This window comes from Perca fluviatilis, chromosome 12 (assembly GCF_010015445.1).
Source record: "Perca fluviatilis chromosome 12, GENO_Pfluv_1.0, whole genome shotgun sequence".
In the NCBI taxonomy this organism is placed as follows: domain Eukaryota; kingdom Metazoa; phylum Chordata; class Actinopteri; order Perciformes; family Percidae; genus Perca; species Perca fluviatilis.
The window spans coordinates 30,725,455-30,753,307 of record NC_053123.1 but is presented as its reverse complement, the minus strand read 5'-3'; the positions used below and the strand labels follow the sequence as shown (position 1 = coordinate 30,753,307).

The 27,853-nt window shown below is 40.7% G+C and overlaps 1 protein-coding gene across 1 annotated transcript; it reads left to right on the top strand.

The window, feature by feature from the left end:
* Nucleotides 1-915: 915 nt before the first annotated feature.
* f5 (coagulation factor V) lies at nucleotides 916-26,369 on the top strand. The gene is made up of 25 exons (XM_039818099.1): nucleotides 916-1,140; nucleotides 1,680-1,765; nucleotides 3,903-4,025; nucleotides 5,884-6,096; nucleotides 7,050-7,205; nucleotides 7,885-8,106; nucleotides 8,584-8,749; nucleotides 9,983-10,163; nucleotides 11,187-11,283; nucleotides 11,394-11,599; nucleotides 11,838-11,985; nucleotides 12,133-12,345; nucleotides 13,406-15,941; nucleotides 16,427-16,595; nucleotides 17,193-17,429; nucleotides 18,111-18,327; nucleotides 18,590-18,769; nucleotides 20,559-20,675; nucleotides 20,755-20,826; nucleotides 21,231-21,316; nucleotides 21,657-21,812; nucleotides 21,918-22,062; nucleotides 24,656-24,807; nucleotides 25,731-25,913; nucleotides 26,141-26,369. Exons 1-25 carry the CDS (start codon nucleotides 977-979, stop codon nucleotides 26,285-26,287), a joined length of 6,372 nt encoding a protein of 2,123 aa, XP_039674033.1. The 5' UTR covers nucleotides 916-976; the 3' UTR covers nucleotides 26,288-26,369.
* The last annotated feature ends 1,484 nt before the right edge of the window (nucleotides 26,370-27,853 follow it).

Below are 27,853 nucleotides of genomic sequence, written 5' to 3'. Positions count from 1 at the left end.
GGACACCCTCAACTCACATCACCCTAAAAGAAAACTCAAATATACCCTACAACCCGTCACAGTGGAGTTCCTGGACCTTCTTCCGCAGCTCTGGCGACCAGACGAAAACACTAACCACCAAAGTTTATTTCAAGGACACCGACCGCATTGCCCTTCTCCATAAGACCAGCTATCACCCCAAACACATACAGAGGCCTCATTAAGTCCCAGTTGATAAGCTTCCACAGAATTTGCACCTTCCCGGAGCATGGCCACCGAGGAGGCCACTAGTACACTGTCTCCTCCTGGTATCAGTTTTCAGATTTTTTGGCCTGTATTTTGGATGAACTGCAGCTAAGATAAGGCTGACAGCTGACTCCACAACGAGGATTGCAAGACGAGAGTGGTTGAGTTCTCACATTTAGCAATAGTTCGGAATGAAAGAGAGTTATTGCTAACATAGTTATTTTGTTGTTTAGTTTATGGCAAGTGCAGTTATTGTTTAAAAACACCCAGATAACCTACAACAGTTTGATAGGCGCTCATGATGAAAAATGTACGCTGAGATGTTCACGACATGTTTTCGTGGCATGATATTCCTGGGACATTGTGAGGTCAGGGACATTTTTTGTGTGTAATTGTCAACACTCATCCCCACTTTGCTTTTTCCGATATGATGGGAATAAGCACACCCCTTGGGGATGACTCACAGCAAAACACAGGAGGTTTCAATCACAGGAGGGAGGGGGAAAAAATATGCCGAGACACAGTTCATTGCCCTGGGACATAATGTTTAAACAAGAGCGCGTGTGTGTGTGTGTGTGTGTGTGTGTGTGTGTGTGTGTGTGTGTGTGTGTGTGTGTGTGTGTGTGTGTGTGTGTGTGTGTGTGTGTGTGTGTGTCAGTGACAGATAAAGCACAGAGCGGACCTCTCTGTCAGATCACAGCTTCTTCACTTGTAGAGCAGACCGGTTTCACCTGGAGGACCGATTCCAGCTATGAGGCTCTGTGGCCGGGCTGCTGGAGCTTGGCGTCTCCTGCCTGTCCTGGCTCTTCTGTCTGTCCTCCACGTCAAAGCAGACCAGCAGCAACCCACGGAGAGACACTATTACATCGCTGCTGTTGAGATAGACTGGGACTACGCTGGCAATGACACATACGGGTAGGAGCATATGTGATATTAAATGACAACAAATAGACATGGTGTTGATGATAGGCCTGTAGCAATTATGACGCATTTGTCAATTTCTTTTAAAACATAATCGCGAATTAATTTATTGCTAAAATGAACTAAGGTCTTAAGGCATATGACAGGTGATTGTTGATTTTTTTTTTAGATGTGCCAAATTGTACTGTATGCACCTTTCACCAAGGCACATTCCACATATGTGTACTTACTGTGGCAGTGAAACCTTTTCTGATTCTGATTCTAAGTTGAAGTTGTATCGTGTAGAAACAGTGCAGTCTGTCTTTGTTTCATTTCTCTGGCTGCATGTTCTTCCTCCTATAGCATCAGCGTTTCTCTAAATACACACTTAGACACACACTGGGTCACACTCATTAGTTGCAACATGTAGTAAAAACGTCATATCTTGGAGTCCATATCTTGGAGTCCATATCTTGGTATGCTGTGCCGGTGTGTACGACATGTGTGTTCTTGTGTGCTGAGTCATGTTTTGTGTTTTTCCTTTTACTCCTTAGGTTTGGGCCCACCTATAAGAAAGTAGTCTTTCGGGAGTATGATGACAAAGACTTCAGACAGCCTAAGCCTCATCCCTCCTGGTTAGGTAAACCATGAACACACAGTCTGTCTGGCTCTAATTTCTGCACACACTTCTTTTTCCCTTATCATTTCCCAGAAAGGAATTCATACATACATGATACTTATTTCACATGGGTTTTTTAACCCTCCTGTTGTCCTCGGGTTTCTATATCAGAAATTTGGGTTTCTTTCAACCTAAATTCCCCAAAATAAGATGGATGGCTCCATAGAGCGCTCTGCACAAGTAAAATTAAGGATCAGTTCACTACTTTCATTGAATTGTGGGTGTTTTATAGCATTTGGAAAAACAATGAAATGGTATCCTGACTAAACTTTTTCATACTTTCCTCTGATCTTAACTATTAGTCAAAATAATTCACAATTTTCAGCTTTTTAACTCAAAAGTTAAATATAAGTTCATATAAATTAGGTTTATTGACCATTAGTTTCAGAAAAAAAAGTGTAAAACTGGTAATAAGTTGGTAAAAAAAAAGTTGCACGGTCGACAGGAAGGGTTAGAACTATGTACTTTGGTCCTAATTTAAGATATGACGTTTTTCCTACATGTTGCAAACTAATGTGTGTGACACGCTGTGTGTCTAAGTGTGTGTTAGAGCAGGGGTCTTCAACGTTTTTTAAGCCAATGATCCCTTAACTGAGAGTGAGACGGAGCAGGGACCCCCTACTACATATTATATATAATTAAGTTGCATATTAAATTGAGACTACAATAGCGTTTATACATAATAAGACTTTATACATACCTTTACAGTGCATAGAATACTAAGCTGTTAAAATATGTGTTGGCATGATTTTATTAATTATGTTATAATGTTAAAAATACATGTGGCAGAGTTAATCCTTATTAACTGTATCTGTGGATGGCTACCTAAGTAATTTCCTTACCTATAGGCCACTAATCCTATGTCATCAATGTTTTTTTTTTCACAAATAGTCTGATTTATATTTGCTAATATGTTGGATTCATGTTAAGACATTTAGATTTTTGTAGAAAAAAAAAGCGGTAACACTTTACATGTAGGTATCTACATGACACTGTCATGAACACATGAACCCTAACCCTAACTCTAACCCTAACTTGTTATGACAATAACCAAATGACAATAACAGAAGCGTTATGTCATAATGTTTATGACACGTTCATGACAGTGTCATATCACTCTTATGTAGATACCTTCAAGTAAAGTGTAACCGAAAACACATCATACTCCCGAAAGACCACTTTCTTATAGGTGGGCCCAAACCTAAGGAGTAAAAGGAAAAACACAAAACATGACTCAGCACACAAGAACACACATGTCGTACACACCGGCACACCATACCAAGATATGGACTCCAAGATATGACGTTTTTCCTACATGTTGCAACTAATGAGTGTGACCCAGTGTGTGTCTAAGTGTGTGTTTAGAGAAACGCTGATGCTATAGGAGGAAGAACATGCAGCCAGAGAAATGAAACAAAGACAGACTGCACTGTTTCTACACGAGTCAAGACTATTCAGATGAGCTTAGAATCAGAATCAGAAAAGGTTTCACTGCCACAATAAGTACACGTATGTGGAATTTGCCTTGGTGAAAGGTGCATACGGTACGTAAACAAACAAACATTAAACATTAAGGGGAAATAGAGACGTGTTCACTCAGTAAGTACCTGCTGATTCCTTTCATTTTGTAAATCAAAGTAAAACAAAAGAATCCAGATTTTACAGCGGGGTGAGAAACTAAAGGACAAACCTGAATGAATGAGTGTACAGTAGAAATAAAAACAAATGCAGATGCTTCAGGCACGAGGGTTCACTGAATAATGTGTATTAATATGGTGTGAATCATATTATGGTCTTCATTAGATTCAACTTTATTGTCATTGTGCAGAGTACAAGTACAAAGACGACGAAATGCAGTTTGCGTTTGGTATTACTACACTGTAAATCTTTCATGTAAATTTACGGAAAAATTACAGTTAACATATTAATTCCTTCTTAGGAAAGTATTACCTACGTTATATGGGCCGATGGTGAATTTATATTTGCTGGTCAATAACGGTCAGATGAGTCGGTATGTGACTGGTGTGTCAGGATGATTTACCAAAATACACAAGTGCTGGGGATTCCAAATAAACTCGAGCTTGTCTTCCTCCCTCAGGTCTGCTTGGACCCACACTGAGGGCTCAGGAGGGCGAGACGATTGTGGTCACTTTCAGAAACCTGGCCACTGAACCGTACAGCATCCACCCACACGGCATCGCTTATGGGAAACAGTCTGAGGGTGAGAGAGGCTGTTAACCCCATGCTGCATGAATGATGAATGTCGAAGCTGTGGCCAGGGGCGGTTCTAGGATCAGACCTTTAGGGGGACTCAGCTAGAAGCCTGGATGTAACACAGAATTGGGTAATAATTCAAACTTTTTGCTTCACAAACAGGCAAACGAGAGAAGGGCAGCAGGTGAGTGCATAGAAAAGTGCGTTGAAAGTGTCAAAGAAAGCCTCCAAAGCGTTGAAACCGTCAAAAAAAAGCATGAAAAGTTGTCATAAAAAAAGCATCAAAAGAGTTAAAATTGTCCAAAAAAAAGAGTCAAAAGCGACAAAAAAAAGTCTAGAAATTGTCAAAATATGGTCGACGAAAAGACAATATGAGGGTTAATTATGGATCTTATGTTTTTTTTTTTATTGTTTTTACTGTACAGCACTTTGTTACTTGGTTTTGAAAAGTGCCATACAAATAATGCTATTATTATTAAGGCTGTCATGAGGTGCTGATCACTGGACGTAGACTTGAAAGTTAGAAACAAGTGTTGCACACTCAGGGTCAGCCCTATGTTCCCACATTCGTAATTGTTTCTAGGACATTTTCAAAATTAGGTCTTGTGTTCCATTTCCCTTCAATTTCAGCCCTATCCTCCCACATTTTTTAGGGTTAGGGTTAGGGGGATACAATCTGATACAAATTCCTGAAAAAGGAAATGTGGGAACATAGGGCCAAATTTTGGAAAACATTTTAGAACTGTGGGAACATAGGGTCTAATTTTGAAAGAAATCTTAGAAATGTGGGAACATAGGGCCTAATTTTGAAAGAAATCTTAGAAATGTGGGAACATAGGGCCTAATTTTGAAAGAAATCTTAGAAATGTGGGAACATAGGACTGTGGGAACATAGGCCTAATTTTCAGTGAAAATGTTTTTTTTCTCGAAATGTGGGAACATAGGCACGCCCCTGCGCATGATTTTTGAACAAATGAACTATATATATATATATATATAGTTCATTTGTTCAAAAATCATGCATTTTATTGTATTTGCATCGTCCCAATTGAATTTAATTGTTTTGCAGTCTAAATAACATCAAGAAATGCATTTTGAGCCAGAGTGTGCAACACTTTTTTCTCACTTTCAAACCCAAAGACAGTAACAGTACCACTCTGCAGCACAGGCTGTCTGTTAGGGTCATTGTGGGTGCTCATGATGTTACTCATTTCAATTATTACACAAGATTGGCCAAAACACACAAACATTGTTTGTCTTTTTCTAAAATATTAACCAGGACGGACAGATTATCAAAGTAGACGGTACTGAAGTCCAACAGGAAGCGTTGCTAAGCCTGAGGAAACCACCGTCTGTGTCCAGTAGAGAGAAATAACAGGAAATTACTGTTGTCGTTAATGTAGGAAATGAACACTAAATGCTCCTTAATTTCGCTCTTAATGAAAAAATCAGAGTGCAGAGTACTTCAAAATTAAACAGCTTTTTTCTAAGATTACATTTTGGCCATTTTAGGCCTTTATTAGATAGGACATTGACGTGAAAGGGGGGAGAGAGAGGGGGAACGACATGCAGCAAAGGGCCGCAGGTTAGAACCGAACCCCCTGCCCCTGAGGACTGAGTCTCTGTATATGTGCGTATGCTCTACCAGGTGAGCTACCCAGGTGCCCGGGAAACCCTTCTTAAATTTAAGTCTTCAATCTTTTTGGGAACTGAGAGGAACGTCATCTCACAGTTTGTCAGGATAGTCAGTAGTGTCCTCAGATTGCTCGGCAATGGGATCCAATTAATTTGATTGTCCCATCACGATTCCGTATTTGTCCATAACGAAGACAGTTTTTTTTGCTCTGCTTTGTGTGATTTTGCAGGAGCCAACTACTTTGACAACACGTCCCAGAAAGAGAAAGAGGATGACGTCGTGCGGCCGAACTGTCAACACGTTTACTACTGGGAGGTGACGAAAGAGGTTTCTCCGGAGCCAAGCGACCCTGCCTGTCTCACCTACACCTACATCTCCCACACAAATGTTGTCGAGGACTACAACTCAGGCCTCATTGGTGCTTTACTCATCTGCAAGCCTGGTAAGCGGCGAAAAGCGACTTGTGTTTCAAAATGGCAGTTGCCGTGTGTTACTGTGTGCGTAGTCTCGCATCGCCAGACCTTCCTCCACAGCGCTGCGGAGGAGGGTGTGGCTAGTCCACACAGCATTCCGGGATGGGAGAAAAACATGCTCTGGTTTATTGGCATTTCTTTAAACCAGGGGTCTTCAACATTTTTTTAAGCCAAGGACCCCTTAACTGAAAGAGAGACAGAGCAGGGACCCCCTACTATATATATATATATATATATATATATATATATATATATATATAGATATAGATATATAGATATATATATATCTATATATATCTATATATAGATATATAGATATATATTGTATAAAATTAAGTTTCATATTAAACTGGGTCTACAATAAGATGCAGGGTGGCGTAAAGCCTTTATACATACCTTTTTAGTGCATAGAATGAAAACTGCAACTAAAATAATAATTGTTGGTATGATTTTATAAATCATGTCATAATATTAAACATACATGTTTCACAGTGAATCCTTTGGGATTAACTGTATGGCCAGTAAGCCTATCATCACTGTTTTTTTTCACAAATAGGCTGATTTATTTTTGCTAATAATATGTTGGATTCATGTTAAGACATTTTCAATTTAAAATGAATAATATGGTGAAATTTTCGGCGGCACCTGAACAATCCCTGAAATGAAACATCGTCGATATAGACTACTGTGTACGCTGCTAAGTCTGAGTAACAAATAGTCCCTTATTGTTTGTAATATGCTTACATGACAATAAACTATCTGAATCGGAATCTCTGAATCTGAAATGACCTGGTCATTAAGTGGATTTTTCCCTCTCTTTCTCTCTCTCTCTCTCTCTCTCTCTCTCTCTCTCTCTCTCTCTTTTCTCTCTCTCTCTCTCTCTCTCTCTCTCTCTCTCTCTCTCTCTCTCTCTCTCTCTCAGGCAGTCTGGATGAGTCGGGGAAGCAGGTCGGCGTCTACCAGGAGTACGTGTTCCTCTTTGGGGTTTTTGATGAGAATGTGAGCAAGTACAAGCCAAAAGGCCATGCCAACCATGTGAAATACACCATCAATGGATATACAATGGGATCGCTACCTGGTTAGTCTGTCCAGTCATTTTGTTAAAACATCAGGACACGTCAGACTGAGTTCTGATCAATAGAGAAACATCTGTTCTAAGTCAGTGCAGAAAGTATACTTAACAGCAAGTAGCCATTAGGTGTGTAAATCACAAGTTTTATCATTAAACATTTATTAGATCAATTCTTTGGACAACTTTTTGCTGATTACATTTTTTTTATTAAGATTGAATTACTTTTCTATTATGTGACTAATCAAAGAATTGTTTTAGCACTTGATATGCGCTGACTGTATAAATGGAATAATGCACTGATATGTAACATACTGGCAATCTTTGCCTCCACATTGTGCTTTATCTTTGTATATCAGAACACTTCATTGTGTACATCTTAGTTTATCCATCAAAACATTAACAGGGGGAACTCTTGGGGATGAGACTTTACTCTTTAAACTTAAATTTTAATCGTACTACTTCCTCATTTTTACTTTGAAACAAGGGATCATTAGTGATGTATTGCAGTAGTTTACTATTGTGGCTCTTTGTACTCAAATGAACGATCTGAACGCTTCTTCCATCGCTGCTCACATGTACAGATTGAGAGTACAGTCAGTGCAGAGACGTTCACCAAATGTCCTGCATAACAATTCAAAGACAAAACACACACAAGTCGCCAACAGTTTTTCTCTTTTGTGTCCAGATGTCAGTGTGTGTGCCTACGCCTCTGTGAGCCTTCATCTGGTGGGTATGAGCTCAGAGCCCGAGGTGTTCTCGGTGCATATGAACGGGCAAGTGCTGCAGCAGGCCGGTCACAAAGTGTCATCAGTGGGCCTGATCAGCGGCTCCTCGGCCACTGCCAGCATGGTGGCTCTGCACACGGGCCGCTGGCTGCTCTCCTCACACACCGTCAAGCACATGGAGGGTATGTGGTTCTGCACTCATAAGTAGGGCTGGGTACCAAATTCAATACTTTTTAGGCACAGACTGAATTGCGACAAATGCTTCGTCATTCAATACCCAATTTCTATACCCAAAACCTAATTGTGTCAGTGAGCCAATAATCATGCAGCATGATTCTACCAAGATCTAACAATGTTTGTGATTGGCTGTGTAACGCTACATGTCGTAGAGACACGCAGGAAAAACTCTACGTCACGCAGAAACAGGGCTCACGTAGTAGGAACCGCAAAAATAAATAAAAAGATTTGTGCCGTAATGTTGTTATTTCTTTTTGTTTTATAAAATTGGTATCGAACAAAAAGGTATCGTTTAGAACCGGCACCAAAGTCATGGTATTGGTATTGGTACATTTTTTGAACGATACCCAGCCATAGTTATAAGATAATTAGACCCATCATCCGACATAGATAACTAAATGTATGTCTTTCTGCAATTACAGCTGGCATGCATGGTTTCGTGGATGTGAAAAAGTGTGACAACTTTGAAGCACCCCAGCGAAGGATGACCACCGAACAAAAACGCTACAGCACGACGTGGACGTACTACATAGCTGCAGAGGAAATCGTCTGGGACTATGCACCTAATATGCACAAACATATCGACGAGTAAGGAGCTTTTACGGACCCATTTTAAATATTTCATAAGTTTCATAGCATTTCTAAAGGTGCACATGCAAACTAATCAGACATCCCTCTGTAGCAACATGTATTCTTTGTGTTTATGATTAATTTAAAGGAAAATTCCCGCGCAAAATGAACCTAGGGGTTAATAACATATGTGTACCTAGTTGACTGTTCTCTGGGATATGTTTTCATGCTAATCGAATGTATATCTAGCTTTAAAACCCGTTAGCGCTAACTTCTAATGCTAGCCTTCGGGCAGAGGGTAAATCGCTATTTCTACGCCACTAACAAGGCTCAAAATAGCACCACACTTTAACGGTAGTATAATGAGGATCCCTACATGTAAATCGAAGCATTGAGAACTTTGTAATATTACACAAAGTTTATTAAAATTATTATGATTATAAAGGCAGTAGCTTTCATGTATACATGCGGGCGCCATCTTGGGAAACAGTCATGACCAGTCGAACCAGTAACCAGTAACATAGCTCAAACACGGCGTTCGCCCGCATGTATACATGAACGCTACTGTCTTTCTAAACTCTCTTTTTAATAAACTGTCTGTACACTCACAATGTTCTCAATGCTTCGGTTTACACGTAGGGACCCTCATTATGCTACCGTGGAAGTGTGGTGCTATTTTGAGCCTTGTTAGTGGTGTAGAAATAGCGATTTACCCTCTGCCCCGAAGGCTAGCATTATAAGCTAATTACCAGTTTGCGGTAGCTTGTTTCAAGCTAGAGACACATTCGATTAGCATGAAAAAATATCCCAGAGAATGGTCGACTCGGTACACATATGTTATAAACCCCTAGGTTCATTTTGCGCCGGAATTGTCCTTTAAGTAGTATTTTCATATGTCGCTATGGCATTTGAAGTTATATACATTGCTGTGTTTGTTGTCAAAGGGAGATTATGATAGTGCTGCTGATTAGTGTGTTTCTTAACACTAAACCTGCTTTTCTTTTAACTTTTGCTTCACTAAAGAGGTTAAACATATTAGGAGTTGTTTTCCGTCTTTCACTCTGCTGCATCCATTTAGAGAATCTCTCAACTCTTTAAGCTCTATTTGAATTAGAAGAACAGTTTTGCACCGATTAAAAACGCAGTTGCCACACGGCTTGAAGTGCAGTGTTTTAAATGGTCTTGTTATTTCATGGAAGTTATAAATCAATGTCTCATAAATTATATAAATCCATTAATCCTTTTGTGTAGGGACTTCATGTTGCAGTACCTGAGACAGTCACCAACACGCATAGGTGGGATGTACAAGAAGGCAGTGTACAGGCTGTTCACAAATGAGTCATTCACTGAAAGGTTAGAGCCCAAGCAAAGGAAAAATGAGCTTGGGATCTTGGGCCCAGTGATCAAAGCGCAAATCCGAGACGTCATCAAGGTGAGATCACGTTTAAATGAATCTAAGTTTATAGCACTTTGTCTGCAAAATGATAATTCACATAACACACTTCATTACAGAACACCAGAGAAACAATAAGAGAATAAGACAACAACAAAAAAGAGCTGCACTGTAAATGCTAAGCTAAAAGAGCTGTTTTAACGTTTGGTTTAAACCTGTGGACAGACGCCATAAGCCCATCATACAAGTTTCTCCCCAGCATGAAGCTTCATAGGAGCCCTCCAGGAAGCTCAGGTTCTTTTCCATTTCCTAGTGTAGACATCCAGTCTGGAAAAACATTTATATGACATTTTCTCAAGCGCTGCCACCCTAGCCATCTCACAAGCCCACTCCTCGACTCACCCCTTCATTCTTCCATCCCCTTAAAATAATCTGTCTGGCTATTATTAAATAAGTCTGGACCCAGCTTCTTATGTGCTTATCCATCCCATTTAGGACTGACCCATTTCCCAGGACAAATAAACTTGGGCTGAATGGAACCTGGGTCGCTGCAATCCGACATCTTATATCCCGGTCCCAAATTCCTGGACCTTATTACAGGGCCATAGGACATGAAGTAATTGGCCGTCCTCTGTCTTACATTTCCAACAATTTGGTGCGTCTTTCAAACCAAGTCTAAACAATCTAGAGGGAGTCCAATAGAATCAATGCTTAAACTTGAATCGTGAGGCACACCCTCACATCACTTGACGTTTTAATATTCCTACAAATTGTGTCCCAGTCCTCATTATCCAGTGTAATATTCAAATCCCTTTCCCATGTCTTCTTGAGGGCTGTGCAGGCTCCATTCCCCCAGGTTCTGCATAAGCATAGAATAACACCCAGAATCCTCGTTGTCAGTGGTATTTTAAAACAATGACTCTGAGCACAGAGCCAACTCAAAAATCATGTGTTACTCTAATACTTTCTTTCTGGCCTTCAGCTCATCCAGCATAATCATCCAGCATTTATCACTGTCGACAAACGGCATGTCTTCTCACATCCTCCTGTCCCTTTTTAAAGATTGTTTTTAAGAACATGGCCTCCAGGCCCTACAGCATCTATCCACATGGGCTGACAATAGAGAAGTCACACGAGGGAGTAAACTACCCAGCAGGAGGTACTAAATCTCTCCTCACAGTAACACTTGGGTATTGGTATCCACTCTGGTTTTATTAAATAAAAGGATTACAGTTAACTTCATGAGGTATTTCCCAATGTGTTTGCCAGGCAACCAGTCTCATGGTGTTCAGCCAGGTGAGACACACACCTACATATGGAGAGTGGTCGAGGAGGACGAGCCTCTCAAAGGAGACTCACGATGTCTGACACGACTGTATCACAGTGCAGTGGACACAGTGCGAGACATCGCCTCAGGGCTGATAGGACAAATCCTCATCTGCAAGTATCGGTCCCTCAATATCAGGGGGGTGCAGGTAAGAGGATTCTACGTACATTAATTTCTATGTGTCGTTTAATGTTAGTCTGTCTGTCGATCAGTTGGTCCATCCATACATTTGGTACATCCAACACATTTAAATACACCCGCCAGATGCAGATTCAATCAGATAAACGGTTGTTGAGAAAATCAAAAGACAGATAGACAGAGACTCCTTTCATTTTAGTTAGATTAAAAGTCAGAGTCAAAGTTTTACTTTTGGTTTGTTTCTACAGCTGAAAGCAGACAAGGAGCAGCATGCTATGTTGGCTGTATTTGATGAGAACAAGAGCTGGTACCTGGATGAAAACATTCGCCAATATTGCGATCGATCCAAAGTCAACAAGGCAGACCCAGACTTTTACAAGTCCAATGTCATGCACTGTAAGTTTTACCACAATCGGATTGAAGCTAATAAAAGCTCATCCTAAAAATATATACTATATTCACTCCATTATTTGGTTATACATCTGACTGCAATGTCTTGAACTGCCTGTCCAACAACTAATATTCATGTGTATGTCCTCACAGCAATTAACGGTTATGTGTTTGAGAGTGGCCCGCTCTTGGGCTTCTGCAATAGCGAGATTGCAACATGGCATGTGTCCAGCATTGGAGCACAGGACTACATCCAGACAGCTACTTTCTACGGCCATACATTTGAGGTGAATGGGCGAACAGAAGACTTCCTCAGCCTCTACCCTATGACTGGCGAGACCATCACTATGAACATGGACAACGTTGGTCAGTCAGGGCTTACAATGCCTTCTTTTATGTCAGATTATGTATCCAAATATTTCATCTGTAGGGTTACTTTTACTTTAAGAAAATATTGTTACAGCAAAGAGTTAATAGTTAAATAGTATATAGTAGTTATATATAAGTTACTATATTGCTTAGTTTCAGCGCCCCCATGAGGAATTTTGACTAATGGCAACAACACTGTCGGCACATCCACACAGCATTCTGGAATTGGAGAAAAATACGCTCTGGTTTATTGGCATTTCTTTAAACCAATCACAATCGTCTAAGCGCCGGACAGAGCAACAGTGCCTCTGCAAAATAGCCTCAGGAAGGAACTTGTTTTGGTGAAACGTGTACGTTCAAAAGTTGTTTTAGTCGTGCAAAAAAGAAAACTCAGATTAGACAGATAGTCTAGATAGCTGTCTGGATTTACCCTGCAGAGATCTGAGGCACAGTTAACCATAGTCCTCCAAGAAAGCTGATCGGACTCTTTAAAGGAGGTAATTATCTTGTAATTTTTATTTCCTCCTCGTTTCCTACGCAAAACGCTGCTGTTGTCCTTTCTCAGCAGTGGCTTAAAATGCATTTGAGCTGCTGCGCGCTGATGTCGCCAGATTACACCATTTTTTTTAAATTTTTTTTTTAAGATTATGTTTTTGGGGCATTTTAGGCCTTTATTTGGATAGGACAGCTTAGACTTGAAAGGGGAGAGAGAGGGAATGACATGCAGCAAAGGGCTGCAGGTTGGAGTCAAACCCACTGCTTCGAGGAGTAAACCTCTATATATGGGCGCCCACTCTACCAGGTGAGCTAACCAGGCGCCCAGGTTAGACCAGTTTGTAAAAATAGCCATACTGAGGAATACAGAGATAGTTTTGTGGAGCTGATAGGCTTAATGAGCTTTGTATCAACTCATTTGGCAATGGCTTAATTGTAACTGAAGTTCATTAATATAGAATAGTTGCACAATGTAGCTTTAATGCCGTCATCTTAAAGTTTTGCATGTGCAAAGTTGCATAGTTTTTTCATGGATGGTTTTTGTGTGTCTTTCTTGAACCAGGTGTCTGGCTCATGGCTTCCTTAAATTCCCATGAGACAACCAAAGCAATGCGTGTAAAGTTTCAGGATGTCGAGTGCTTTCGTGACAACCTGTATGAGTACAGTGACGAATTAGTGGACTTTATTGCGTGGAACCCTCTGAGCTTGGATCAAATCAAGAAGGATGAGGAGAAGCTCAAACCTGTGGAAGTAACACCAGATGAGCCAGACAGTTACACAGATATGTTTGCAGATGAATTAGGTCTCAGGTCTCTGAAGAACCAATCGAGGGCATCGAGTGAGGAGCAGCTGGACCTCTCTTTCCTCGACTATGATACTGTTGATGTGCCCGACGGAGATATGAATATCACCCGTAATTTCAAGGAGACAAAGAATAAAAGTGAGACCTCTATTCCAAAGCCAAATACACTAAATGAGACATTGATTTCAAATTGGGAAGAGGTGGATGAAGTGAACCTTACAGCGGTTAATTTGCTAAACCAAAGCATGAGCGAGAATACAACACATATGCAGAACAGTAGTGCGCCATCAGCTTTTGACAATTCATCAGTTTATAAAACAGAGAACACAACCATATTTTATAGCCCAAATATATTACTAAAGAATGACACCATAACTACAGATAGCAGTGCATCTGTATCAAATCTTGATAATGTTTCAGTGTCTGGCAACACAACCATTCACAATGCTACGGTTTTATCAGTGGTTCAAAATGTATCCGCAGAGATTACCAATCCTACTGCAACATTACAAGAAACTACCAATCTTAGTGTAGCTTTAAGAGGAGACTCAAGTTCCATCTTGGAGACTGAAAAAGTGCATATAACCCTGACTGGTGACAACCTGACTTCCGTGGGCGTGGTCTTGGCCTTGGCAGAGGACTCTGAGGAAAGATTCACCAGAGGGGATGTGTTTTCTTACTCTGTGCCTCTATCCAATTCCAGCCTAAACAATCTCCACAATACACCAGAGAGCAACGCCACCTCTCTGTCACGCAGTGTAAAAAAGGAAGATGAGAATAACACAGCAGCTAACCATGTTAACGTGTCAGCAGACGGAACAGACCCTTCGTTGTCTATTCCAATGGCCGATGTTGAAGAAGTTAACATCATCATCTTAGATTTAGAAGTAAAGGCCAAAGACAAAGAAACCAATGACAATGACTCTCTGATCATCGCAGCCAAGTCATTTTTTCCACTGGCTGATGCTGAAGAAGTTAACATCATTGGCATAGAGAGAAGCAACTTGACCATCTTAGATTTAGAAGTAAAGGCCAAAGACAAAGAAACCAGTGACAATGACTCCCTGATCTTCTCAGCCGAGTCGTTTGTTCCACTGGCTGATGTTGAAGAGATTAACATCATCAACATAGAAAGAAGCAACTTGACCATCTTAGATTTAGAAGTGGAGGCCACAGACAACACAACCAGTGATAATGACTCCCTAATCACCACAACAGAGCCATCTATTCCAATGGCTGATGTTGTAGAGGTTAGCATCAACAGCACAGAGAGAAGCAACTTGACCATCTTTGAGTTGGAGGTGGAGAGTGACAATGACTCCCTGGTTACTGCAGCAGATCCAGAGTATGGACTTCAAATGAATTCCGCTGAAAGTGTACCTATTTTAGCCAATTCCAGCCTTGAAGATGTAACACATGTTTTGCTTAAAACTGGGCCCTTACAGAATGTAACAGAGAATACATTAAGATCAAATTTATCAGAGGAGATTAGTTCAGAGATTTGGGAGAATGTCACAGCACTTCCTGGTGAGTTGAACCACACATCTCCTGCAAAACGTTTATCCAGTGAGACTGGGCTGTACCTCTCAAGCGATGCAGTAAGAAAGAGCAATTCTGAGGAGCTAAGCACTTTAGACAGCATCGAAGAAGTACTAATCTACCTCACAGAAAACAAAACGCACGTGATTAAAACCACCAACGTCAAAACGCAGGGTCACAACTGGACCTATGAGGGAACTCACCAAATGGAATCGGTGGAGATCCCTGACTACATGATGAAATATTTCGGGACAGAAATGCCTAAAACGACGCCAACTCCAAAAAAGATCAAGAAGGTGCAACTCCGACAGAGGCCTCAGAAGGGCCAAGGCATGAAAACAAAGAGGAGGAAGGAATACAAGCCTCAGGCCAAGAGTGGCTTACCATTCTCCCCCCGGGGGTTCAATCCAGGCATAACCCCACGTGGGGCACGACCGCTTTCAACACAGCCCGTCTCTGATGAGGAGGAGTTCATTAACGAGCCTGTGGTCATCGGTGTGCCCCGGCCTGATTTCAGTGACTACGAGCTGTATGTTCCTGGAGATAACCCAGATCATCTAGGGTTGGAGGAAAATGTGAAGGTAGATGAATACGAGTATGTGTCACACATAGACCCCTACAAGGGTGGTGAAGACGTCAAGAATCTCAACATGGATGACACCGCCAAATACTACTTAAAGTTATCAGGCCCGAATGTCAAGACTTATTTCCTCGCTGCAGAGGAGGTTGAGTGGGACTATGCTGGCTACGGACAGAGGTAAGCTCAGAGATACAATTAAGTTAGTGTTTTAAGATTATTTTAGGCATTTATTTCCACAGGACAGATGAATACATAAAAGGGGAGAGAGAGGGGGAATGACATGCTCCAAAGGGCCGCAGGTTGGAGTCAAACCCGGGGACGCTGTGTGGAGGAGTAAACTTCTGTATATGTGCGCCTGCTCTACCACCTGAGCTAACCTGGCCACATAGTTAGTTATGGCTTTATTGGAAAACTTCACAGCAGGTTCTAGGGCTCTAGGTCGTTTCTTTTATCGTCAATATCCACTTGCGCCTTAACATACACATCCCAACAGGCTGCGAACATATTACGAAAGACACTCGTCTTATAAGAAAATATCAATAGAAAACTGCACTTTAAAATGTAACTGACTCTATTTTTTAATGGTGCCTTTTATTTATCGTGCAGCCCTATCAGGTACACAGCACATGCAATGATGAAATATTGTCCTGTTATCGCAACAGGAGGACGGACGAATCGCAACCAAACAGCAGAGAAACTAAGTTCACCAAGGTGGTTTTCCGAGGTTACATGGACAGTAGCTTTAGCACACCTGACGTCCGTGGAGAGCTCGATGAGCACCTCGGCATCCTGGGACCTGTCATCAAGGCCGAGGTTGGGCAAAGCATCATGGTAAGACGGTCAGCATCGACTGCAAAGCCAAAATCTGTATAACTGTTCTGGGATCTCACATTTTAAAATTGTATTTTCTGTTCTGTTTTTTTTTTTTAATCAATTGTAGCATTTACATGGTTTGTATTGTTGTGTTATGTCAACCATGCCTTAATGGAATAGTTTGACATTTTGGGATATCTACGTAGTGGCTTTCTTTCAAAGAGTTAGAATTACTAGAGGTTGTAGCCGGTTAGCTTAGTTTAGCACAAAGACTGAAAACGGAATAGCTAGCTATGCTCCATGTAACAAAATCTGTCTACAGCATATCTAAAGCTCACTAATGGACTTGTTAAATCTCATTAGTTTGATCCGTACTAAAACCCAAAGTGTAATGACAAAAAAGATAAGTTTTGGTTTCATGGGTTTTATTTTTGCCAAACTAATTCTTGGCCAGAAACAGTAACTTGCTGCAGGGGGCTAGCTGATTCCCCACGTTTACAGTCTTTGTGCTAAACTAAGCTAACTGACTTCTGGCTTTCATATTTACCGATATTGCTCTTTTCATCTATACCTCTCGTCAGAAAAATGAATAAGTGGTGTCTTTTTGTCTTGTAGGTGGTGTTCAGGAACAAAGCCAACCGTTCGTACTCCTTACATCCGAACGGGGTTTCCTATACCAAGCAGACAGAGGGTCTGTCCTATGAAGACGGCTCTACGTACTGGTTTAAATATGACAACGAGGTTCAACCCAATACCACCTTCACATATTTATGGAAGGTCAATTCTATGGTTGGGCCAATGTCAGACGAGTCTCACTGTCGGACCTGGGCCTACTATTCAGGCGTTAATCCTGTGAGTAATATGTCCTTTGTAGACAATTGTTTAGTATGACAGGCAATAAATAAATGCTATTTACAAATACAAATTAAAGCCACTGTGTATAGAATGAGTTTCTGAATGTGGCACCCCCTAGCGGCGGCATACACAACCCACTGTGGAACTGGTAGTAGTCTGGATCGACGAAAATTAATTTACTAACATCTGTCGGGATCTTCTGGCGGATGTCCCTCACCTTGCAAAACTGGGTTTGTTTCAGGGAAACAACAAACTTTGAGTTAGCAAGCTATTTGCTGAAAATGGCAATTTATTAAGAAAATTTGGATTGTGCAACAAGGCAGGCCTGCTTGGTTCTTTCAGGGAATAATAATAATACATTTTATTTATGGGCACCTTTCATAGCACGCAAGGACACCTTACAGTTAAAAAGGCAAATATAATTAAATTTAAACAATGATGGTAAAGATTTACAAAGAATATGTTTACGGCATTTATTATCTATCTGGGACGCTTTGGTACCAATGGCAGGGATTTGCTATGGACAAAATACACACGGCGATACACTGGTAAGAGCTAATGACGTACTGTATGTGTGAAAGACCCAGACCTTACTCTGCAGCACTGTAGCGAGCCGAGCAAGCGAGACTCGGCTGTTTTTAAGCCAATATTTAACCTAGCGTATGATCTGTCTCTTAGGAAAGAGACATCCACTCTGGCTTGATTGGGCCTTTGCTGGTGTGTCGAGAGGGCACCCTGGACAGGAAGTTAACTGACATGAGGGAGTTCACGCTGCTTTTCATGACCTTCGATGAGTCGCAGAGCTGGTACTACAAGGAGAACCATGAGATGATACAGAGGAAAAGCCGAAGGAGATTTATGGATACCAACCCCAATGAGAACCTCAAGTTCCACAGTAATGCATTATGTACCTCCGACTAGCCTGCTTTAAATGATCCTCCACCCAAAATCTTTTGATAACCTAGGATTATATCACATGCAAATTTAAACGCACAGAGTATGTGCACAGACTTTTGGTAATATATCATTGTGTCAACATATGTAGGTATAACTGAGCTGCAACATCTTTTCTTCCATGCATTCAAGATTGATCAGTTACAGAACAGAAAAACCGGACCAAAACTGATAAAACTATCTTTTTGTCTGTTGTTCCCAAGCCATTAATGGCATTACATACAACCTGAAGGGCCTGAGGATGTACACCAAGCAGCTGGTGTGCTGGTACCTGATCAACATGGGTTCTCCCAACGACTTCCAGAGCGTCCACTTCCACGGACAGACGTTCCTCCACAAGAAGACCACCAACTACAGACAGGCCGTCTTCCCGCTGCTGCCCGGTGAGCAACACCACGTCTGTTTGCTAAATTCAGAATAACATCTTCTGTTGCTTTTGTGCTTTCAAGTTTTGAATAGAGGTATTGAAACTGCTCTGGAACTTCATCCACAGTGGAACTCTTGTTAAAACAAATATACATAATATACATATGAAAACAGACCTCTCATTTTTGTCAAACATACAATGTAGCAGGTTTGCGTAATGAGCCATGCGGTCGGTAGCCTAGGACAGGGAAAAAGTTGGTGAACATGCAAAAATATACAAAACAAACCATTAAAATATAAAATAAACATGTTAATGTCTCATAGAAGTGAAGAACAATGAAAATATAGCTTACACTTAGGGCTGGGCGATATGGAGAAAATCAGACATCACAATATTTTTGACCAAATACCTCGAAAACGATATTGCAGCGATATTGTTGGATTGACAATTGGTGCTTTCACAAAATATTTACACAATGAGATGTTGTGATAAATAATCATCAGTAATTTGGATGGATACAATGACTAAGTGGGTAAAGGCAAATAACAGAACAGGTAAAACAGTCTGGTAAGTTAAGAAAATCACACATCACTTGACTGTAATGCAGCCTTTAAAACCAGAAAAACATATGTTTTTATTACATGTCATATTACGATATCCAATATCAAAGACGATATCTGGCCTCATATCACGATATCAATATATATTCATATATTGCCCAGCCCTACTTACACTCTTCATGAACGCACACAGACAGAGAACTACTGGCCGGCACATTCAAATACTGCCTCCCCCGCCATCAACTGTCGCTGCCTGTTGCCGATTGGCTGGAATATTGTTTTGTGGCTTGTGCACTCCTTTCTGTTTGTTTTCAATTTACACAGCCAGTGTATTAACACTGGATTATTATTTTTTTGTAACGCACACAAAAAACAGAGAGCTAGGTGACCGTGAGGAGATATTCACTGATTTTGACAAAAAAATGCATTGGATTAACATAACTTGCTACACCTTTAATAACCATGTTGATAAGGCAACTGCACAGTCAACAGCTCCCCCTACTGACCAAACGGCCATACTGCTTTCAACTCAGAGGGATATTTGAAGGCTGTCACATGGAGCATTTCAGGGAATTCAGCACAAGAGGTGTACAGTATTTTAATCGACAATAGCTCAAAACTGTAATGCAGACAGTGGTGGAAGAAGTATTGAGATCCTTAACTTCAGTAAAAGTACTAATACAACACTGTAAAAGTACTCCGTTACAAGTAAAAGTCCTGCATTGAATATGTTACTTAGGTGAAAGTATGTACGTTTCATCAGGAAAATGTACTTAAAGTATTAAAGTAAAATGCAGAAAAATACTCACATTTTAGAAACTGGAAACAATCAAAACTGTTCTGTCATGTGTTTAATGGTCTAGTCATGTCAGCTGGACTTGTAGGCCTTTGTAACGTAAAATAAAACATTGTATTTTATAGGCTACATGTGTCTCGTGTGCAAAGCTCTTCATTTGTAGAGTAACTAGTAACTAAAGCTGTAACAGATGAATGTAGTGGAGTAAAAAGTACAATATTTCTCTCTGAAATGTAGCGGAGTAGAAGTAGAAAGTGGCATTAAAAAGAAAAGACCCAAGTAAAGTACAACTACCTCAACATTTGTACTTAAGTACAGTACTTGAGTAAACGTCTGAGTTACATTCCACCACTGAATGCAGAGAACATCTACCGGCTATATTGGATGTCAACAAACATAACAGACACAGTGTGTTTCAACGTAAATTTATGTTACAAACTGTCTTTCAGGGAGCTTCGCTACTCTGGAGATGTTTCCATCCAAACCTGGCCTGTGGCAGCTGGAGACGGAAGTTGGTTTCAACCAACAGAAGGGCATGCAGACCCTCTTTCTGGTTCTAGATAATGGTACTAAGACCCTGCAGCATTTAGACATACTGTTATGTTGTGCTTTTATATTGAGATATTATATCATGTTTCCTCCAAGAGTGCTACCGTCCGCTGGGTTTGGAATCAGGCAGTGTGAAAGACAACCAGATCACAGCGATCAACACTAGAGGTAATCACAATGACTTTTGGAATTATTGTATAGGGCTGCAGCTAACGACTATGTTCGTTGTCGATTAATCTGTCGATTATTATTTATTGTTTGTTTGGTCTATAAAATGTCAGGAAATGGCGAAAAATGTCGATCCGTGTTTCCCAAAAAGCCCGAGATGACGTCCTCAAATGTCTCGTTTTGTCCACAACTCAAAGATATTCAGTTTACTGTCACAGAGGAGAGAAGGAACTAGAAGATATTCACATTTAACAAGCTAGAATCAGAGAATTTAAAATGGATTAAAAAAAATGGCTGAAACCGTCTATTCGATTATCAAAATAGTTGGCGTTTAATTTAATAGTTGACAATGAATTATTGCTATAAATGTCACAGGAGGAATGACAATATTTCCATATTTGAAGGATCCTGGAAGCCCCATCTTGCCAGATTGAACAATCGGGGTACAGTCAACGCATGGAGCACAGAGCAGAACAAGAGCTGGATTCAGGTATGTGTTGTCAATGTTGGAAGTGTGTGTGCGTACGTGCGTGCTAGCGTGCGTGCGTGCTTGATTATATTTTCATAATATAATATATATATATAAATATATAAATATATATATATAAATAAATATATAAATATATATATAAATATATAAATATATTTGTAAGGGAGGGACGGGGAAGTGAAGAGTTCAACTTTTGAATTATTTGTTTTGTTAATGTACAGTACCAGTCAAAAGTTTGAACACCCTTTCTCATTCACACTCATTCTCATATATATATATATATATATATATATATATATATATAAAACATTCTGCTACCTGTGGACTTCCCCCTGCACAGGTGGACTTCCAGCGGCCAGTTGTAATCAGCCAGGTGGCCACACAGGGAGCCAGGCAGATGTTATATTCCCAATATGTGGTCAAGTACGCTATCTCCTACAGCACCGACCGCCAGAAGTGGATCTTCTATAAGGGCGACAGCAGGGACCTCAGGAAGGTGGGAGAAGTTTGATCGCTTTTGATCAATGCCAACGCCACCAGATACAAACTAAGAGAGAAGAGTGTGTGATCACCATTTGTCTGCCCCTCCCTCTTTCACCAGATATTCTCTGGGAACCAGGAAGCCTACGAGGAAAAGAAAAGCACCTTCTTTCCTCCTGTGGTTGGACGCTTTATCAGGCTCCATCCCATCGAATGGTACGGCAAAGCCACAGTCCGCATGGAGTTCTACGGCTGTGAGCTCGACGGTAAGATGTTACTGTTACTGTACACGTGCGTGCCGTGGAATTCGTTAATTTTTTTCAAATTCGCAAAATATGCATAATCCGCTTTTGGATTCTACTCTACTGTGTTTTTTCGGCGCTGAGTGGCTAAATTGGTGTCAAATATTATCTGGAACCTCAGTATTTATTTCACACATTCTTGGTTTTGTAAATTGTTCACCAGCCACTACGGGGTGGAAATCACCAGAGGCCTCACGATACGATAACATCATGATACTCACGTCACGATACGATATTATTGCGATTTTAAACATTGTGACTTTGTGACCGGCGCGTAGAAATACGCGTCTGGTATGAATGGCCAGGCACAAGATCAGGCACGTATTTACGCTACGCAACACTTGCACGCCTGGTGTGTTCCAGCTGTTAGGCAAAATTTGAAAGAATGTACAATACCAGTACCGGAAACCCTAAAAGGAAAATTCCGGTCGATTTCAACACGTAGCGTTGTAACGTTGTTTGTAAATGTGGAGTGCTGTCAGTAGCGAGAAAAACGAAAACAATTGTTGTTGCCTACACAGTGTTATCCTCCTGTTAGCGTTAGCACCCAGGAGGCTGAAACCGGGCAGGTTTTAAACGTGCTTTTAGCCTCAAAATGTAATTATAAGTGCCTACCCATGTGAAGTGATTCCTTCCGAGTGAACACAGTGAATCTGACTGCAGTAGATGTGAAAGAAATGCATACAATTTCTGCTAATTCAGCTCTGTTTAGTTCCGGTGTGGAGACGGCAAGACGAGTGCTTCGGGACCGTCTACAAACACACTACACCGAAAACAGACACAAAAAAATATTTGTTAATTTAATGATTAAATAAGGTAGTGTCTCCAAACTTACCTCAATTATAACTTGCTAGTTGTACTACAGCACTTACTTTAAAAAAAATAAGCATATGCCTATTTTTTGAAATATTTTTGTATCTCTTTTCGGTGTTGTAGTTTGTAGACGGTCCCTAAGCACTCATCTTGCCGTCTCAACACCGGAACTAAACAGAGCTGAATTAGCAGAAATTGTATGCATTTCTTTCACATCTACTGCAGTCAGATTCACTGTGTTCACTCGGAAGGAATCACTTCACATGGGTAGGCACTTGTAATGACATATCGAACATGTTAAGAGGCTAAAAGCACATTTAAAACTTGCCCCGTTTCAGTGTTCTGGGTGCTAACGCTAGGATAACAGGAGGATAACACGGTGTAGGCAACACCGATTGTTTTCATTTTTCTCGCTACTAACAGCAATCTAAATTTACAAACAACAGAGCTACGTGTTGAAATTGACCAGAATTCTCCTTTAAAGTGACACATAGGGCTGTGTATTGGCAAGAATTTGGCAATACGATACGTATCACGATACATGGGTCACGATTCAATATATTGCAATATATTTCGATACTGTGCGTAAGGCGATATATTGGTATTTTTTTTAAGTATAATTTTAGAAAAACTAATATTAAAAAGAAGACATGATGTTCATAAAAGTCAAAGAAGTTTACTTTAGGTAAACAATTCAGTACAGAGAAAATCAAACTGCCAGTTTGGGATTGTGGTTCCCAGGTTCTTAGTGAGCTAATGTTTATATGCTAAAGTTGGCCAAAGTTCAGCCATAGCTACAGCTGCAAAAATCGATATTGCCTTTTTGAAAATTGATACAGTATTGCAAAATAAAATATTGCGATACTCAAGTGTATTGTTTTTTTTCTTAAACCCCTAGTGACACAGATACCAATAAGAATACTTCATTTGAAATTTGAAAAAAAAACTATTTTTATCAGAGGCCACAGACAAACGTGTAGTAAAGCCATACTTTTCGAACGTTTTGGTGGCATCTCGGTCTGTTAAACTGATACTCAGTCAAATACTGCCACGCTCAACTTCACCACACTACACTGTATGGGTTGCAGCTGCTGCCGTAGTGGGCCAATCACACGTCGCATTCAGTCAAAGAACGCTTGCAGTGATTGTCTGCATTTTTTTTTCTAGACCTGGGTACAAAAGTTAATAAATGCAGGTATTGTTTGACTAGAGAAGTTTCGATATTACTTGATACTGGGTTATTTTGGTCGATACCTTAAAGCATATGTGTCAAACTCAAGGCCCCTCGCAGATTCTGATCAGGCCTGCATATCAATTTAGGGTCACAATAAATTTCAGCCTGCTTTCTGTTTTCTGTCACTTTTGCAGACGCTTTTGGCGATTTTTTTTTTCCCACTTTTCTGCCAACGTTTTTTTGTTGTTGCTTTTTTCGACCTTTTTTGCCACTTTTTTCTATGATGGCTAAAGAATTTTTTCGCTGACTTTTTTAGGGGTTTGTGTCGACCAAACTGTGAGTGAGAAGACTCAAAGATATTTGACTTTTTCTAAATAAAAGCATGTCCACAAACTATACATGTCTGGCCCTTGATGTGATTCTCATTTTCCAGTGAGGTTTAGCTTGACACTACTGCCTTAAAGGTACTGAGTTCCGATACCCAGCCCTAGCGTACACACAGTATGTCCTCCAGTAGTGACACAGAGTTGGGGTTTCTGTAAATGTGACCTTTCTAATCTCCTGTGTCAGGTTGCTCTGTGCCTCTGGGGATGGAGAGCAGACTGATAGAAGACCATCGAATCACAGCCAGCTCCACAGCTACCAGCTGGTACTCTGGACCCTGGAGAGCCTCTCTGGCACGCCTCAACACACAGGGAACCATCAATGCATGGCAGGCCAAGGTACAAATCCTAAAACTGACATGACAGATCAAAATGAATTAATTTAAATTCCTAGTAAGCATCAGGTAGAATGTTATGTTCCTGTAACACAGGATCTGAGTGACCTGCTAGCAGTATACCCACACCCAGCAGCCCCTAAAAACCCTTGAAAACGTGTGAATTGTATGCCTGTGCAGTTGATCAAATTTTGCTCAGGATTTTGATTTCCGCTCCGAACGATCAGAAAAAAAACGTACTTCATTACTGTACTAAATATCCCTATTTTTTATCTTATTTTGGCACTTGCTTTCTACACCTACCTCACTTCCTTTCCTCCCCTGTCATCGCCACTGATTGGCTTTTGTTTCCACCCTAATTATCTGATTGAGTTCACCTGTTCACTCCTTATTTAAAGACTGCCGTCCCTCTCAGTCCGTCTTTTCTACACCTTCACATGGGGCGGCAGCTGATTCTCCAACCCACGTGTGTCTGGTCTGGTCTGGTCTGGTCTGGTCTGTTCTGTTACGTTATCATTTGCCTCACCCCCTTTTGTTAAATAAATCTTCATTGAATGGACTGAACTTCTCTTTGGCTTAATCATGCATTCTGACCGATGGCCCATGACGATGGCAATCAACCTCTAAAACTGAACCCTCCTTAACAATTACATTACAGTTCAGTAAGTAAACTCTTATTTTGTCTTGTGTTCTGAATGACACGCTCACTTTCTCCTACCGAAGGCTAAACTAAGTCAGGCAACATTTAAATCATCTTTCCAAAAGTCAAACAAGAAATGGTTGTTATATAGTCGAGCAGCCCCAGTAAATAAAATATTACCCAAATTCCTTCAGTGGGTCATAAAGGCATCCTACAAGTCAAACCTTCTCTCTCTTTTCTCTCTCTCTCTCTCTCTCTCTCTCTCTCTCTCTCTGTCTGTTCCGCAGCATGGGAACATGAACCAGTGGCTTCAGGTGGAGCTTCCCACAATTAAGAAGATCACAGGTATCATGACGCAAGGAGCCAAGTCTCTGGGGAAAGAGATGTACGTCATGTCCTACGCTCTGCAGTACAGCAACAATGGGATCCACTGGAAGCAGTACACAGATGATGAGAGCATCCCTTCCAAGGTGAGGGGTGGCTAAACCACATGGGAAATGCATTTCATTATTATTTCCTGCGGTACCGGAGCAATCCCGGAAGTGGAACGTCAACACGAGTGTGTGTGAGTGGACAAGAGAAGTGATTCTAACCAATGTCTGTCTCTCTCTCTCTCTCTCTCTCTCTCTCTCTCTCTCTCTCTCTCTCTCTCTCTCTCTCTCTCTCTCTCTCTCTCTCTCTCTCTCACCAAATCCAGACTTTTTTGGGAAATACCAATAACAACGACCACGTGAAAAACTACATCTACCCTCCTATTTTCTCCCGCTTCATCCGAATCATCCCAATAAGCTGGATGAACTCCATCACTATGAGAATAGAACTACTGGGCTGTGACTTTGAGTGACACGCACACACGCAGGCACGCACACACACACAGGCACACACACACACAAACACACACACACACACGCACACACACACACCTATACGAAATCAACCATGCACATGCAGACTGAAACATTACTCATGTAGTGTAAGTGACGTGTTCTCTTTTTAAAAGACACTAAAACTGCATTTGATTCGGTTATAATCTTTACACATTTATAATGATTTAACCAATTCACAATGCTTCGTCACATCCCTATAAATCAGAGCCCTTGTGTGCAGGCAAACGCAAATATACATTTATTTCTTAGTCATGTCAAACTCATCCTATGTGCAAAGTGCTTTTATTATACAAATATATGCCCAGTTAAATTAGTTATAAAACTCAGTGGTAAGTGCAGTACGCATGAATTTAACCCTTAACCCTTTTGTCAACAGTTATTTGTTATTTGCAACAGTTTTTGAAATACTAGTTGCATTTTTAAGCTGATATATGACATCAGAAATGACTATAAATGAATGTAAATATGTAGGTACAGATGTAATTTATTTTTTAATAAAAATAATTACCATTCTTACTTTCTCATTGTCAGTCTTAGTGATGTATGGGTACGAATGGGTATGAATTCATTTTTGATTCTGTTTGTCTCGGTATCCAAAGTATGAGTGTACTACATTTTTACTAATTTAGTAGCCAGTCGGTGTAATTTTGACATTGGTCAACCGGAAGAAAAGCCCTGTTGTGTGTTGAAAGAGCGCCATCTACTGATGGGGCCAGATTTCTACTGAGCTCAAAATCCAACATGGCTGCTCCGTGCATCAACACTTGTGAAAGCTGTAGTAACATACAGTTGTGAGCACTTCTGTGTTATTTGTGTCTCACTAAATCAGTCGTACACGCAGTCCTGTCCAACTCATCTGTGGACATGTTATGCTGTTTGTATGCACATAAAGCAGCGTAATGCATTGTTATAAACTGCCATTGCTAACAATGGCTAACCTGGCTGGAGCTAATGAAAACAATGAAAATCCATAATGAAAATCTGACTTGTAAATGGAACGCATTCAACTCGGGTGTGACGTCATTCCCAGCTTCGGCTTCTGAGTTCCGAGTTTAATGGACCGCACAGGCTGACTAGTGTCACTACCCGATGTGAGTAGAGTGCAGATGTGAGCTGCGCATGCGTCACTTTGCGACAAGTAGCCTACGAGATGCTAACGGCGTTTTGAGCTAACATTAGCAATCAAACAATCATAGATGGCTAAAACGTTTTTGAAACGATTTCCATCTTTTGTTATTGTACGTAAGGAGAAAAGTTTATTATTTTACGGATTTCACAAATTTCAGCATGAACACGTTATGCCGTAAACCGTTTAAATCTGAGCATGCGCGACTCACATCTGCACTCGACCAGAGCCGGTCTGACTCGGCTAACATCGGGTATGACACGTTATGCCGTAAACTGTTTGAATCTGAGCATGGGCGACTCACATCGGCACTCTACTCACATCGGGTAGTGACACTTGTCGGTACACGATCCGTTCTGCTAATTCGGCTAACCGCTAGCTGAGACAGCATGTAATA